Source organism: Pantherophis guttatus, chromosome 7 (assembly GCF_059756535.1).
Source record: "Pantherophis guttatus breed Tessera chromosome 7, ASM5975653v1, whole genome shotgun sequence".
Taxonomy (NCBI): Eukaryota; Metazoa; Chordata; class Lepidosauria; order Squamata; family Colubridae; genus Pantherophis; species Pantherophis guttatus.
In genome coordinates this window covers 46,847,578-46,864,738 of record NC_142069.1, presented here as the reverse complement: position 1 = coordinate 46,864,738, position 17,161 = coordinate 46,847,578, and the positions used below count along the sequence as shown (strand labels likewise).

General features: G+C 38.0%; 1 protein-coding gene across 1 annotated transcript in view; it reads right to left on the bottom strand.

The window, feature by feature from the left end:
• PTPRR (protein tyrosine phosphatase receptor type R) overlaps positions 1 to 17,161 on the bottom strand; it is a 95,161-nt gene that overhangs the window by 20,020 nt on the left and 57,980 nt on the right. The window contains exons 7-10 of the mRNA XM_034403631.2: positions 4,417 to 4,603; positions 3,454 to 3,538; positions 1,952 to 2,031; positions 1,496 to 1,633 (exon numbers count right to left, since the gene is read on the bottom strand). Of these exons, the coding sequence (XP_034259522.1) occupies positions 1,496 to 1,633; positions 1,952 to 2,031; positions 3,454 to 3,538; positions 4,417 to 4,603 (490 nt within the window). The remainder of the gene's footprint in view (positions 1 to 1,495; positions 1,634 to 1,951; positions 2,032 to 3,453; positions 3,539 to 4,416; positions 4,604 to 17,161) is intronic.

Sequence of the window (17,161 nt, the reverse complement as noted above, 5' to 3'; positions counted from 1 at the left end):
ATAAATAGTGGTGCGGAGGGGCAGGGCAAGCCAGCAATTTAACAAAGGGTTCGGCTGCACCACTGGCTCTAGGGCGGCTCTTTGAAGCCCCGCGGCAAGAATTTGAAGTTTTTTTTCCTCTAGCCATCGGAGGCAGCAATAGATTGGGAGTGGGCGGGGTAAGCGAACGGCCGGCGATCCAACAGAGCAGAGAGTGAGGGTGAGTGAAGGCATGGAAGCTGCTTTCTCCATCCTGCTCTCTTGCGTCCGGAACCGGTGGGGAACCACGTGGCAGCCCATGTGGATCCCAGGCAGCGGAACTCAGGCTAGGGAAGGGGTGGGCAATTGTGGCTCTTTTACAACCTGTGGCCTTCAACTCCCAGAATTCCTGAGACAGCCAAGCTGTCTCAGGAATTCTGGAAGTTGAAGTCCACAGGTTGTAAAAGAGCCACAATTGCCTACCCCTGGCTACAGTAGGCTGGCGCCGCGCGGGTGGGAGGCGAGGGGCGGGCGAGCCAGCAATTTTACAAAGGGTTCGGCCGAACCCCCTAGAGCCCCCAGAATCCCACCACTGTGTAGGCCCCTCTTGATCTTGAGGCCCTAGGCTGAAGCCTAGTTAGCCTATAGGAAAATCCAGCCCTGGTCACAGCTGGTGTCCATTTTGTCTATCACCGCTTGTCTTTTCTCCTTGATTTAAAAAGTTCCTGTTTACCTTTTCTTCCCTTTTTCTTTCTTCAAGTAATCCATTCTCATTAAGAAAAGAAAAAGTGCCAAATTTTTGTATATTTCCAAGAAAACGATCCTTCCAAAACAATCAATGATTACTATAATCTGTTAACAGGTCTTTTCCTCTTGTTGTTTATTTTGCAAAATCCTTTTGCCCGGATAGTTTATAGACGCTAGTTAAGGCTAGGGCACACTTGTTATAAACCAACACTTGAAAGCTGCTCCCGCCTGGGTTAACTCACACTCACCCGGCATTCGAGTACATTGCTCTATTTCTCCACTTCTTCCTCCTGCATGTTGCTTCTCCCAGTTGTCGCAGCCTCAAGGCAGCCATCATAGCTGCCGCTCACCCGCCACTGACGCAGAGGGCAATCCACTGGCCCCGAGGAACCTGCCCATTCCTCTCAGTCATCTGAGGGGTCCCTCTCTTACCCCCTGTTCCTATAGGACAGAGTAGGTCCGCAGATCTGCCGCCGGCGGCTTGACAGACGGGGTTTTCGTGTTATTTCCCCGTCTGGATTGCCGCGACACCAACCAGAAGTCTTTTTGAACAAAATTATTTCTTATGTTACCATTTCAAATATGAAAAGCAATGCCTTTTTAAAAAAATAAATGTTTTGAATATATTATAATGTTGCCCACACTAAATTTATTAAGGTGTTTTAATAGAGTGCTTGAAAAAAATTTTTTTTAGGGGCTTGAATATTTGAGTAGTATTGGCTGGGTTGGGGTTTTTTTTTGTTTTTAGAACTAGACAGTGTCCATGATTGATTAAGCTAAAAAGTCTTACCTCATTTTTCTCCTTCAGCTTTGTGATCATAACAATAACAGGACTGTCTTCTTGCCATACCATCAGCCAAAAATCATTCACAGTATTAATCATAGGACCCTGAGTTGCAATGAAAGCCTTCTCCTTGCCAGCATAACCCTAATTTATACAAAGATGGAACAGTCATATTAAAATTTGTGATTATAATAGGCTGAGAAGAAAGAAGAAGAGAATTAATATATTTTGTACAAAGCTTTAGTTAAAAGTCCAATACACTTCAGAACAACACTTTATGGAATGATTGTTCATTTTTATACAGTATATACATAGTCTATTTTCTACTGTCAATAGTAAAAGGCAGTGGAAGTTGGTGGCAGAGTAGTAAACTAGGTGTTTTGATAAGAGAAGAACTGAATGGGAAGCATGAAGATGAAATATATGTCGGCAAGTCAGCACACTGCACATCAGTGTACTTACTCTGATGTAGTTAGCATTTATGTAGGTGCTCAAAGCATCCCCTGGGCTCCTTGGTTTCAAATATACCCTGCTTACAGGATCTGTAAAGACAACACAGGTGGAAATGGAAATGAAAACCTAAAGTAGTAAAGGGAAATGTCATAAAAGCATAAGGATTTTTTAAAGAAGCTTGATGATTTATGCAATGATATTGACAGCCTTAGGTATGACAGGGAGTTACAAATCCTTCCAAACATTCCAGAAAAGCTGTGCAACAGATACACGAAGGATTCATACTGTCTTCTGTCTGCTTTTGAGTTTTGTGCAAAGGAAAAGGGGAGGAGAACCTATTTCCCATATGCATGTTCTCTATGTGCAAGGATAGATAACCCAATTTTTTTCAATATTTTTGAAAACTTGAAAGTATGAAGGGAGCAAGTACATTATATCCTTCTGAGATCATCTGAAATAGCTATCCAGAAATTAAAACCTAATTTTATCACAGAAATGTAATTCCCAGTCTCCTATTGTCAGATAAGTTTGTCAGAGGTTTGTGCTCTTATTGTGACATTGGGAGGGATCAATTTTGCCTCCTCCATTTAGTATGATACCTGCACTAGAACGGGCCATCAAAGGTGAGACTGAATAAATCCCATCCAATTTAAAGAATATCCCGGTTATTGTACTTATATAAGCATACTCTGTGGTACTACATTTGGAGTAGGAATACACCTCATTGTATTAAAAATATTAAATTAATCCTATTTTTCTGCAACATAGAAGATTATTTTTAAAATCTTTCTGAGCTATAAAAACCTGAGTTTCAGCTTTACTGCTGTTGATTGAGTAAAATACATCAATTAAAGAGAAGGGAAAGGTGGGCCCATCTTCTGCCAGTATAGTCATTACTGTACTAACTTTCCTAGCAGTGGATATGACTGCAAACCAAGGATACACACTTTGATGGAGACCACATTTCTAATCATGACTGCTTAGGTACTCAGTCCAATTATGGCTCTTTACTGGAGTAAACTATATTCTGCTTTTTGGTTTATTCTATTTTCCCCTTCTCCCCATTGCTACTTAATCACAGTTAATCTTATGACTCTTTAGCATATGTTTTAGCAAAATCAGATTCTTGAAGAAACATACTTTGACAGAGGAGAGAAATATAAAATTTGAAAATACTTAAGCTTTATTGATATAACAAACTATTTTAATAGAAGTTTCCAACAGTAATGTACATTAATAAAGTTTATGGTAGGATAAATGCTTATTTAGTTTTCCATGCAACTTGACACATCTATACAAGTTGGGCTTAAGAAGTCAAATGCAGTTCATCAACTGGAATTATGATAGCAGCAATAACAACAATGCATATTAAGAAAACATTATTTCACAAATCACTTTGCAATCATCCCAGGTTGCTTTAATTCAAGAACACCTATAAATTAAGAATTAAAAAACTGATAATAGGAAAAGGGAGAATTAACTGATAAAAGTATCACTTTAAAGCAACTTACTTGGAAGAATGGTTTTATAACGATTTTTGGTTCCATGACTAGGGATGTCTATTTCTTTAGGATTGACAAAATTCATGGGAATTTCCTAAAGAGAAAAAAAACCCCTACATTTTATTATGAGCAATTCTTAGTATCAATGTTAACAGTGATTTATTGCAGCTTGTAAGAAGGTTTATCTCAAAGCCACAGCATTGTTTTTTTTAAAGAAATAATCTGTTTAGAGATTTTAAGTTAAAAAGCAGAAAGAGTATGCGATGGCTCATTTATTAAATTATAAATTTAGATTTATAGTCATCAAAAGACTCTAGGGAGCCTGCAAAGTTAAACAGAATAAATAATACATATACAACCACATTCATCCACATGGTGGTGACTTTTTACTGGTGACTGTTCAACTTCAAATTACCTCTCCAAAAATTTCAGAATAAAAGTACCACCCTAGTCAATTTCCATTGGGAAGCCTTAGTCATGGTTTGACTTATGTTTGATCATTACATTTGTTTTGTTTTGATATGATCGCAAATCAGATAAACCAATGAGTGCTTGCTTAGCCTTCTCCAAAGCTGTTTGGACTTAAACAATCTTTCTGGAATTTCCTTATCTTTCCTATGTTAGGAGACATAATAATGCTATGTAGACCTACAGATAATTGAAGATCTACATGGAAAATCTTGTCTTATAACAAGGAACAGAATTCAGCAGCTATTTATTATGTTTTAGTGAAATTGTGAAAAATGCCAGGACATCTTTGTTCCAAATCCTTAAATCTTTTATATTTTTATATGTGTACTGAAGAAGCACAATTCAAGAAGACTGGTTGGGCATCTCAAGTTTATAACCTTGCTCAAGCAAGGGATTAGGTGGTACAGTACAAATGCCAGAGGTATATCATTTGAAGAGCTATATCATTTGAAAGTTACAAGTTTTTAGTTTTAAAACAACAAAGCAGTATTACAGACTTACCATGAATTCTGTTTGAAGTAAATGAGAACTTGCAACTACTTCTTTTAATTGCTCTTTGGTCAACATTCTGCTAGCTGACTGTAGATACTCCATTGCTACTTTTTCCCTTGGGGTTGGCACAGCTATTAAAGGTTCGGCACATCCTAAACTGCTCATATCTAAGGTGAGCGAGACGTTGGATCCTCGTCTGTACAAATATAATATATATTTGTAATTAATTGTTTATGTGAATCGACCTGATAAATTGAAACTTGATGACTAATACTTGAATAAGAAAATAAGTATATTTATTGGAGGATAAATGCCACTGAATACAGAGAAAAATATTACTATGTAAAGGTCTCTTTTGAAATTTCTTTATTTTATTTTATTTTATTTATTTATTTGTCAAGTATGTATTAGATAATATATATAAGTATAAGCATGAATTGAATACATAAAATGAATACAATTAAAGGGAACATTAGGACAGGGTCGGTAGGTACACTGGTGCTCTTATGCACACTCCTTACAGACCTCTTAGGAATGGGGTGAGGTCAATAGTAGCCAGTCTAAGGTTAAAATCTTGGGGGTTTTGGGATGAAACCACAGATAGTGCATTCCAGGCATTGAATACTTTGTTGCTGAAGTTGGTGTTTGCATTACAAATAAGGAAAAGTATATTGTGTCAAGGTTCTGACCGATGTCCTAATAAAAACAGGAGCCTCAAGCTGGTTTTCAAGAAAAATCCAGTTGTTTATTAGGAGTGCCATGTTGGCACAGACCTAGTGAAGTCAGCTCTGATCCCACTCAGTTTGTGCCTTGCCTGTTTCTCCCTCCCCCCAAGGCGTGTCATCAGTCACATTCCACAACAAAGCAATTTTGCAGGTCATAGAAGTCACTCCTTCCGGCCATTACTGGTTTCTGTGGAAATGGCCTTAACTTTGGCTGGCTAGGATGTGCATTGTTTTGACTGAGGTGCAAATTCCTCGATTCAGCTGCGAGGCTCGTTTCCCCATCCTCTTGCCTATGGCAACTCGGGATCAGGTTAGAGAAGCTTCACGAGTTGAACATATTGAATGGTATAGAAAAAAGTAATACAAACATTTCTCATAAAAAATTGAACAACACATCTAAGTCAAAACTTTGAGCACTCATGTGGCTTGGGGAAAGCACTTTCTAAAGAGTGAAGAATTAACTTAAAATGCAGAACCATTGCAAGTAGAAGGTAGATGAAAGACCCAACTAAATAGCCATTAATAAAATATAATTTGACTTGTGCTAGTTGGAAAAAGTCATATAAAGCCAAAATAGGATTATTTAATTATAATTACTAAATTTTGGAAAGTTACTGTTGCAATCCAGATGAAAATATAGTATGGAGAATCATCTTCCTCTTGTTATTTCAGAAATGTGGTTGCTTTATTTTTCTAATCTTGGTATGTAATAGGCAGAAAAACTGGTTTAAAATATTTTTTTCTGTATCAGCACTAAGTATGGACTTAAATTTTATTAACCCAGAATGTATCACTGAAGACGTTTTGCTCTGTTTGCAGCATAAATACCAGTTTTCATGATGGCAGGATTGATAAAGACATTTCTAGTTCAAAAGCATTCCTGTGCCTTGGTGAAGCCAAAACTTTCTCTGAGTTTTTGAGCCAGATTGGCTATTTTTAAAGCAATATTGAATAAGCTAACAATGCAGAAGAAAAATGCAATCATTTATTCTTGTCAGTGACCTTAAACAGATTACCTTAAAAATTGCCACAATAGTTGGATCACAGATTTTTCATATCCATTGATTAGTTGCAGAATCAGACAATAATATATAGGTGTTACTGTTCTATTTTATGGACTCCCCCACTTGAAAAATGGGACAGTAAACTCTAGTATCTTTTCTCACTAACATTTTGATTTATTTTGATCAGATCTCCCTAGTCAGTTTACTCAATTTGAAATTCCTCTATGTATTTGGTTGTCACTTTTACTTATTGTAAAAGGATACTTGCTATAAATATTTATTAACACCATCAGATATATGGCAATGTGCTTATCATGTCCCATTCAGGATCTGATGGGGATGTGATGGTTCCTTTTCTGGATGAATTTCCCCTTTACATTAATCACTTGGCAACACTTTTGAGAGTTAAAAGCATGGAATGATAAATTTTATTTAAAATGCCAGGAAGTCACCTGGCATAACATTACACAAATCATTAGAATAGTACTACACAAGTGGAAGGTAGCAAATTGGAAGAGGCTGCCAAACATTATTGTTTACACCTAAAAGCTGGAGACCAACTTGGAAACAGTATAATTTGTAAATGTGGCTATTGAAGTATTATTAAAGTGATATAGGAGAAGGAATATGCCAATTAAGAAATGGCTAAATTTAAAATAGGTTATCTAACCAAACTCTTTTATTTTATTATGTGTCTTCTAACTGTATGCTAATTGTTAATGAGCAACTTCAAGACCATGTCTCTATAGGAGATCCTAAATCTTTAACTATCTGCTGATCTCAAACAACAGAAATAGATTTAAAAGCTCCCCTGCATCCACTTATCCACAAGTGAGATATTGTTTCTTGTTAAATGGGCATCACTGAAACTGGTTTAAAACATAATAAACCAGCTGTGGTGATGCCTGTTTAGAGTGGGGCATTTTTTGACTTTTCCTACTTTGTAGATATGACACCAGAGTTTATAACTAAATGCTAATGCAAAATACACTGTATTTTAGTGTTGAGTCAAAACAGGATGTTAGGTTTTTGGAACATTTACACCCCAAACCAATTCCTGTATCAATTTCTTGGCAGTTATTTAAAAACAGTTCACAATGTTCACAATGGACCAAATATGGGGGAGTAGGGAGGGAGAGAACATGAAGTAAACCCGGCCAATTCTTCGTTACACTATGCACAATCTTACTTCTATAAAAGTGTGTGTGGATTTCTTTAAAAAAAAGAGTAAATACATATTGTTTTATAACAAAGCACAATTGAAATGTTGATATTTTCTTTGGCTTTGACATTGTTTTATCAGGCAATCATGACAAAGGGGTTATTTCCTCTGCTGCAAAAATGTGGCAAGAGCTAATTATATCTTTGAATTTATGGCTTTTCCAGTTCAAGAGATTAATAAAGAAAATTGGCATTGAGAAGCAAATTGATTCCTCTGAATTGATCCAAAGATATAGTCATCAGACAAAAGCACAGTAAAATAATTTTATGGAAATTTAAATTTAAATAAATTTATGGAAAGGAACAGAAAATTAACTGTTATTGGTACAAATTAATTATAAAAATAGAATTGTAGCAAATAATGCTTCCAAAGGCTTTTTCATATAAGAAGTAAGGCTTACATTAATGTATTAAAGCTCCCAATAATGTTTTATAAGGTGTATTGAGACTGAATCTCACTGACCTAGAAAAAGAAATCAAGACACCCCCCCCATACACACACATTGTGACACCCTGTCAGTATACAATATTAGAAATATGACTTCTCCTCCTTACCTCTCGGACTGGTCGCAATCTGTGTTGACAGGGGGGCAGAGGTCGACCTCGAGGCCTCTTATATGTGAAGTGCCTCAGGGGTCGGTCCTCTCGCCCCTCCTGTTCAACATTTATGTGAAGCCGCTGGGCGAGATCATCCGTGGTTTTGGGGTGGAGTTCCATCAGTACGCAGACGACACTCAGCTGTACATCTCCACCCCAGGCCACCCCAACGATGCCCTTGAAGTGATGTCCCAGTGCCTGGAGGCCGTGCGGGCCTGGATGGGGAGAAACAGGCTCGGACTCAACCCTTCCAAGACCGAGTGGCTGTGGCTTCCGGTGTCCCAATATAGCCAGCTGGTGCCATCGCTGGCTATTGGGGGTGAATCACTGGCCCCCGCGGAGAGGGCTTGCAACTTAGGCGTCCTCCTGGATGCATGGCTGTCTTTAGAAGAGCATATGATGGCCGTGGCCAGGGGGGCTTTTTATCAGGTTCGCCTGATATGCCAGTTGCGTCCCTTTCTGGATCGGGACTCCCTACGCACAGTCACTCAAGCACTCGTCACTTCCCGCCTGGACTACTGCAATGCTCTCTACATGGGGCTCCCCTTGGGGTGCACCCGGAGGCTGCAGTTGGTCCAGAACGCGGCCATGCGGGGGATTATGGGAGTAACGGGAAGCTTACATATAACACCTCTCCTGCGCGAGCTGCACTGGCTTCCTGTGGTCTTCCGGGTGCGCTTCAAGGTGTTAGTGACCACCTTTAAAGCGCTCCATGGCTTAGGGCCGGGGTATTTGCGAGACCACCTTCTGCCGCTGATAGCCTCCCACCAACCGGTTTGCTCACACAGAGAGGGCCTCCTCAGGGTGCCGTCGGCCAAGCAGTGCCGGCTGGCGACCCCCAGGGGGAGAGCCTTCTCTGTGGCAGCGCCTGCCCTCTGGAATGACCTGCCCCCTGAGATACGCACGATATCCGACCTCCGGACTTTTCGTCGGGCCCTGAAGACACACTTGTTCCATCTAGCTGGGCTGGCTTGATCCCATCCTCTCAGTTTTAATTGAATTGGTTTTAATTGGGTTATTTTAATTACTGGGCCGAAATTATTTAATTGTTTTTAAACTGTTTTTTAAATTTTATATGTTATGTTTTATCTCAGCTGTGCACCGCCCTGAGTCCCGCAGGAGAAGGGCGGTAAAGAAATATAATAAAATAAATAAATAAATAAATAAATAAATGACTTAAAGGAGCCAGATCTTTAAGGCTTCCATCCTTCAAGGAAAGTGCAAGTGTTGAAAGATAATCTGGTCCTGCAAATTGCAGCAAGCAGTTGCTCAGGTATAGCCAATGAATACATTCATTTATTTGCTGACTCTAATGGATAATTGACATTTATCGCTGTTTCTTGGACAACAGCAGGACTAAATTTTCAGTGGTCTGGCAACCTCCCTGTCAGATTTGTATATGGAGATGCCTGTACAGAAAATCTGGAAAGCATACGTAGATTAGAATATAACTATAACATTGTTAACTAGATTGCATAATTATGATTAACCTATTTATTCAAAGTCCTGATGCCTATTTTTATTCAACCCCCCCTTCCCTGTTCCATAAACACAAATATCTGGCCTTAATTATGGGTTCACTTCAGTGGTGGGTTTCAAAAATTTTTACTACCGGTTTTGTGGGTGTGGCTTGGTGAGTGTGGCATGTCTTAATGGGCGTGGCATGGTGGGCATGGCAGGGGAAGGATACTGTAAAATCTCCATTCCCACACCACTCCAGGGGAAGGTTACTGCAAAATCCCAATTTCCTCCCGATCAGCTGGGACTTGGGAGGCAGAGACTAGATGGGGGCAGGGCCAGTCAGAATTTTTACTACCGGTTCTCCGAACTATTCAAAATTTCCACTACCGGTTCTCCAGAACTGGTCAGAACCTGCTGAAACCCACCTCTGGTTCACTTGCATAGTATGTCATGGCTGAAAGGCAACATTCTACATGAAATTCATATTCTAAAATAAGTGGGAATAGAATTAAAGAGACTCTACTGTCTCCTTGTGTTCAGGAGGTACTAATGAGTCAGTGCCATTGGATTAGGAACTCCAAAAATGGATAGAAGATTGTTCAATTTTCTTTCCTTCACCCTTTTTCTACTTCTATAAATGCTTACTCCTTCCCTCTCTTTGTCTATATCACTGCCTGCTTTTTATGTAAGAGTTTGCTACTGTGAAGCTGCTCCTTTCTGCCTGTCTTCAAAGCATGCAGACATAGACACAAACACACAGAGAATTTTTGCTTTGGGACTCTGTCTGGTAAGAAGCAGGTATCTAGTTCTAGGTTTATAATGCATTTCCTGTAAATTTCCTTTTTGTTATAATCATAAAGAATACTTGACTAATAATTGCTCAATAGTTTTCCAAGTTCAACACGCTTGTTCAGGACCATCAACCTTCAATACTCTTTTCACTGGGAAAAGTTTTAATGTGAATAAGGTTATACTTACAGCCCATCATAATAGCCAAATACTCTTTCTATATGACATATTCCATGTTTATGAAGTAATCTGAATCAATATTAAGTTACTTTTACTTACTTAATTTTACATATTTCGACAATAGGTTTTATGGTGTTGGTTTCCAAACTGCCTAATCCATGCTAGAGATTTGGGCTTTTTTAGAGGATGTCAATTTTTAGAGAATGGAGAAGGTCATGAAATTCAACTGGAAAATCTCTTCAGGAAGCTCCACCTTTTCACTTTATGTCAACCAATCTGATGAAGCCCATAAATCACTGAAATAGTCATTTCCTGCTTTTCCCTTAAAACGAGTTCCCTCATCACTTTTGGTGATTATTTTAACCAGTAGTTTCTGCATTCTTTAACACCAGGCTCTGAATGTCATGTTCAGTATTGCAGTACCCATCCTGATTTCATTCATTTTCTGGATGGGGCAAAGAATTATGCATAGCTGATTGAGTTTCTTCCTTTCCTCATCCATTATCTCTGCCTTTTTTCTTTCTAACTGAAGGTAAAGAGGTTTATGCATTCCACTATATACATTCCTGAAATGAGATTCCATGACCGGAGTTCTTTGTTGTATAGTGTCAACAGGAGAGATATGGAAGGAAGTCATTAATTAACCAGCAGAACTACTTGCCTTTGCATTACATAGGGGAAAAAATGATTTGCGTGTAGCAATGGTGTGTAGGCTCTTCAGATACCTTTTGAACAAAATATGGAAGTACATGCCCATACTATAGTTTAGCTACATTAAATATTCTATACACAGACTTTAAAAATTGCTTGTGCCAACCACAGTGGGTACAAACCTATCTGAAAAGGCACTAAAGCAGCAGATCTAAAAATGCAAACTTTTTGGCAATGTGAGATCCTTTGCCAATGTTACCATAACTAGTTGGAGGAAAATACACAAAGAATTATCCCAAAATGTTGAGAAAATTTACATACATGCAACAGGAGAACATTGTATTCAAATAATGTCCTTCAGACTATTCAGGCAATCAGTAATAAGAGAACTTAGCATCATTTTAGCTGTGTAATCAGTAAGAAGAAGACTTATGGAAACTTCTATAAAGCTTATAGAAAAGATATTTGAAAGCTGTCTCCGTGTGTAACCAGGGGACAGTTATTTCAACCACTTTCTATAACTTGTCTTATTTTCAGTTTAAGAGAGCTATCCAAAGCGTAGAAATAAAAGTGTATAAATGAATGAATTAGGATTGGGTATCATTGTTCCTTATTTTGGAGAATCTGGCTCCCTTCCTTTCTTCCTTAATAAAAATGCGCTCTATCAGATTCTTATTTGATATTATGGTCTTATATTTGGATAAACATAATTTTCCTCTTTAATAATCTGGCTGAGTAGGTATAATTGCCTTGCTTTATTTGTTAAGTAAAATCAGCTAAAGCATTTCTTCCCTAGATGGATACCACCCCCCACCCACAAACAAAATAGGAGAGTAAACTGAATTGTTGGTAACCTAAAGACACTATTTAAATGATTTAAAAAAATAACTATAAACTAAGCAGCATTTTCAGTATTTAGATTCAGATTCAAAATCACTTCCAAGCATTAGTCAGACTACATTATGCCACAAAGGAATGAAGGAAATGGTTTTTGAAAGTACTTCTAGACTAAATTTTAAGCAATTGGTATCTGGTTGGGACAGGAATTGTTCCACATCCTGTGCAGGAAAAGAGCTGAAAGAAAAACATTTCAGTTCTCCCTCTTTTAATCAGCCTTTCTAAAATTCTGTCAATTGACTCCTATTTATCCAAAAAGTTAGGAATGGACTATTGACTGAAAGACAGATAACTCCTGTCTGTAGCTCTCAATTAACTCCACCATCAAATGGAGATTTATCATGCAAACCAGATTTTCAGATGAAGGGATAGAAACATTCACAAGGCACCTAGGTGCAGAATGCTTAGTTAGGGTCTGGTAAGATCATGAAATAGAAATCAGGATAGGCTATAAGTCCTCAGAGATTCTCAGTCATCCAGGTCATGGTTGTCTCAAAGGTGCTTTTTCAAGAGGCAACTGGACTTTCTTGTTTTTTCTTTGAAGACGTTTCGCTTCTCATCCAAGATTTCTCATCCTCATCATTCTCATCAGTTGCTTCCTGAAAAAGCACCTTTGGGACAGGATAGGCTATGTACATCAAAGCTGATTTGATTCTCAAGAGCTGGAAACATCAGTTGAAAAAAATGACATGTAGTCTTTCTCCAAATTGATGTTGTTGGGGGCAACTCCTCCCCTATTAAAGCAGAAACAAAAAAAATACAGGAATTGATCCTCAGATCAGCAGAAACAGAATTTTTACAATAGTCTTGCAAAGGGTCCTACTAAGGTGCACATGGGCACATTTTCACTTTCCAGTGTACAAAATTTTACCAATTCATTAGAAAACCAAGACTGATTCTCATAGTTTATTTCTGAATACTATTAACAGATTAATCCAAAGATGTATTAAAATGATTATTGAGGTTATCATCTGTTATTAAATGCTTAATTGAGTCACTGAATCAAAAATACTTAGTGTTGTGGCTACTGGCCAACTACTCCTGTGTAAAGTAGTATTTCCAGTTAATCATCTAATATGATTGATTGTCATTTCATTGAGGGAAGCTAATGATTATTTCCTTTTATTGTCAAAAGTCTCAAATAATTTTTTTATCTAGGTTTAATATAGACTGGAAAAATCTTGAGCTCTAAATGCTTTGAACAATCTTATAATTACTAAAACAAAGTCATGATGAAAGAGACAAGGAAGGAAAAGTGAGAGCAATCACATAGTTTTTACAGTTATATAAGAAGCCTGCACAGAAATATAAATGGGAATAATAACACAACAACCACCACCACCTTAACAGCTCTTAGGTTCTTGGTTAGGATTTGAACTGTTAACTTTTTACCAGTCCCAGACTGTGAATCAAATTGAAGATTAAATCAATAACAACAACAACAACAGCAATAATAATAGAATAACAGGATTGGAAGGGATCTTGGAGGTTATCTAGTCCAACCACCTGCTCAAGCAGGAGAGTCTACACCATTTTAGAGAAATGGCTGCCCAGTCTCTTCCTGAAAGCCCCAGTAATGGGACATCTACAATTTCTGAAGGCAAGTCATTTCACTGGTTGATTGTTCTCACCGTTAGGAAATTTCTCCTTAGTTCTAGATTACTTCTCTCCTTGATTAGTTTCTCTCAATTGATTCTTGTCTCGAAAAACACTAATTGGTAATTCCAGCCATACCTACCAACTCCCAGATGCTTCCTATTTCTATACGCAAGTCTCACTAACTATACTTCAGCTGCCTCTATGCATTTAATTATATCCAAAAGAATTTGGTTTTCAATTATTAGATTCACCGCAAGCAACAAAGTAGAGGCACATTTGTTTACATATAGCACAATATATAATAAATATTCTCTACAAGAGACAGTTATGCCTGAACCAAAAAAATATTGATCACTCTTATTTGTAAAACATAACTGCAAAACAGCTGCTCTGCAGTCTGACAGAGAACATGGCAAAATAATTATGCTGCCCATCTGTCATGAGTGGCCAGTATCCTTTATAAATTGGATGGATTTGGTGTAAAAAGTATGATAAATACTTTTCTGTGGGAAGCCAAAAAAACCGCATTGCACTGAAAAAATCAACAGCTTAATAGTGTACTGACAACATAAGAACCATACTTGATGAAATTTCAAAGATTGTAATCTGCACATATTAGAAGACTGCTGAAGATTGATATAAACTGTTATAATCTAGTACTGGCCAATTTCGAGCCTGAGATTGGCTTGGTGCTCTTGATGGGAAGTCTAGAGAAGAGGGCTGGTGGGCTACATGTGTTCTTCCAAGTCATTTAATAGTGATCTGAGGCTGCTTACGGGAAGAAAGGAAAGAAAAAGTGGAAAAGACAATAAGCAAACCAGCTTTCTTGGGAAGGGAAGGAAGGAAGAAAAAAAGGAATGAAGAAAGGAAGAAAAAAGGAAGGAAGGAAGGAAGGAAGGAAGGAAGGAAGGAAGGAAGAAAGGAAGGAAGGAAGAAGAGAGCAAACAAAAATGGTATGGAAGAAAGTTTTTTCTGCTTAGCCAGGATAGAGAAGAAAAAGAAAAGCAGTATTTTAGCAATATTGGGAGGATGATAGGGGAAGAAAGGAGAATACAGGTAGTCCTCAACTTACAACAATTAGTTTAGTGACCGTTCAAAGTTACAATGGCATTGAAAAAAGTGAATTATGACTAGTTTTCACACTTATGACCTTTGCAGCATCCTCATGGTCATGTGATTAAAATTCAGATGCTTAGCAACTGGTTCATATTTATGACGATTGTAGTATCCCAGGGTCTTATAATTCCCTTTTGCAACTTTCTGACAAGAAAAGTCAATCGGGAAGCCAGATTCACTTAAAAATCGGGTTACTGACTTATCAACTACATTGATTTACTTAACAGCTGCATCAAGAAAGGTTGTAAAATGGGGCAAAACCAGTGGTGAAATGCTCCCGGTTCGGACCGGCTCGGGTGAGTAGGTAGCGATGGCGGCAGGCAGTTCGGAGAACTGGTAGCAAAAATCCCTGCCCCCGCCCCCCATGCCCAGCTGAGCCACGTGATCATCAGAGGCTTTTTTTCTTTTAAATGCCTCTGACGATCCAAGCTCTGACGATCCAAGCTCTGATGATTCCAGCTGAGTTGCCTGCCGATCAGGCAACTCAGCTGGGATCGTCAGACCCATTTAAAAGAAAAAAACTTTTTTTCTTTTAAATGGCTCTGACAATCCCAGCTGAGTTGCCTGCTGATCAGGCAACTCATCTTGGATCATTAGAGCCATTTAAAAGAAAAAAAGATTTTTCTTTTAAATGGCTCTGACGATCCCAGCTCTGACGATCCCAGCTGAGTTGCCTGATAGGCAGAGGGTTTTTTAAAAACCCTCTGACGATCAGGCAACTCAGCTGGGATTGTCAGATCCTTTTGAAAGCATTTTTACAAGGTTTTACATGTAAAAAATGGTTTTAAAAATTAAAAAAAATTGGCCATGCCCACCCCCCACACACCAAGCCACGCCCACAGAACCGGTAGTAACAAATTTTAGATTTCACCACTGGGCAAAACTCATTTAACAACAGAAATTTTATGGTCAACAACAATAGTTGTGGTCATAAATTGTGGTCAAAACTTTGTGCTGAGGAAGATAAAAAAATCCCTGCATTTTAAGTGGGGGGTGGGGAGAGATTTTGTTTAGATTTTTATTATTTAAAAATAACCAGATATTATATCTCAGAATAAAAGAGTAAAATAACATAATTGTTTATTTGTCCTTCATTTTGAGCCTCTGCATACCTTGATCAGCCTGGTAGGGTCTCAAACTGACAGCACTTGCATACCCATTGTGCTGTTTGTGCACACATTGTGTACACAATGTAGGTCAGATTTCAAAGACTTTTATATACTTTCAAGTCTTTAGAATCCAGATTTTTTTCCCCTTCTGAAGTAATAAATGGCAGGTTTGCTTTGTGGCTTTGTGCAGGTGAAAAATTTTTACATCAATAGCTCAGGAACTGTTGGTTTTCACCACACAAGGTTCCGCCATTATAGTTACATAGTTCAAACTAATTGTATAGGAATGAAAAGCTGAAAAAACTTAGAAAAGTGTAATGTTCAGACAGCTATCCTTTCTTCATCTGTTTACAATATAACAAACCTTTTAACAGATCACTGTGACATTACTTAAAGTTAGCAAAATTGTCTGCCAGATGCTGGCCACTGATTAATTTGTTTTAAGTTCAGCCAAGAGGGAAAAATAAAGTGCAGTGGGTGGTGCAGCAAAAATATGCACAATCAACAAATGAGCAAAGATTTCCTGTCATCTTGGGAATGAAATTGATTGGTACAGCCATTTCCTGTATATAATCTAAAACCAGTCACAACAACTGCAAACCAGGAACATTCTTGGAGATAAAGTTGATGGTAGAGGCTGGTACTTTTCTTTGCAGCATGCCAATTTCCCATTTTTGTTCGTTGAAATAATTTTAAAATAATATTTTAAAAAAGACAGGGAGGGCAGGAAAACTAATGGGTACCATGAGCACAGCCAGCAGGAACATTGTGTTTAGTTCTTTGCTGGGTTACATAAGTGGGTTAATCCTTTAAAATTAATTTAATTACATGTCTGCTTTTAATGCTTTTTGTTAAGATAGAAATATTTGCAAAAACTGCCATACGTGATAATAACAAGTAATAAGATGTTGGAGAGATAGAAAATTATTAATGGTACTGTATCACTGGTATTTCCTTTCTAACAGAAATACAGGTTGTAACTATAATAAAGGATCTTTCTCCCTTGTTTGAAAAATCCTACATCTGCATGCTGTGAGCATTAAACTTTTCATTGCCTTGGGGTAAAGTGGGTAGTTAAAAGGGACAACATGGTGACATTGTCTCTGCATGTCTGGATTTAATGAAACACTTGCAGTGGTTGTCTTTGCAAGATATGCTAGCCTAAGCAGTCTGGTTCACGAGCATATGCTACCTACCCCAGTGCAAATACATTAACCTCAGTTATAGGCTTTCTGTTTTGTGTAAACTCCCTGCAACCATCATTTTGGATTTATGCAAAATGCAATTTAACATCTTATCTATGAATAAACTAAAATGCTGGCTATTCTGGATACAGATAATGATAAACCTAAGCATAACTTAGGCTAAATAACTTTGTATAATATTTGGGGGAAAGAGGAGCTCC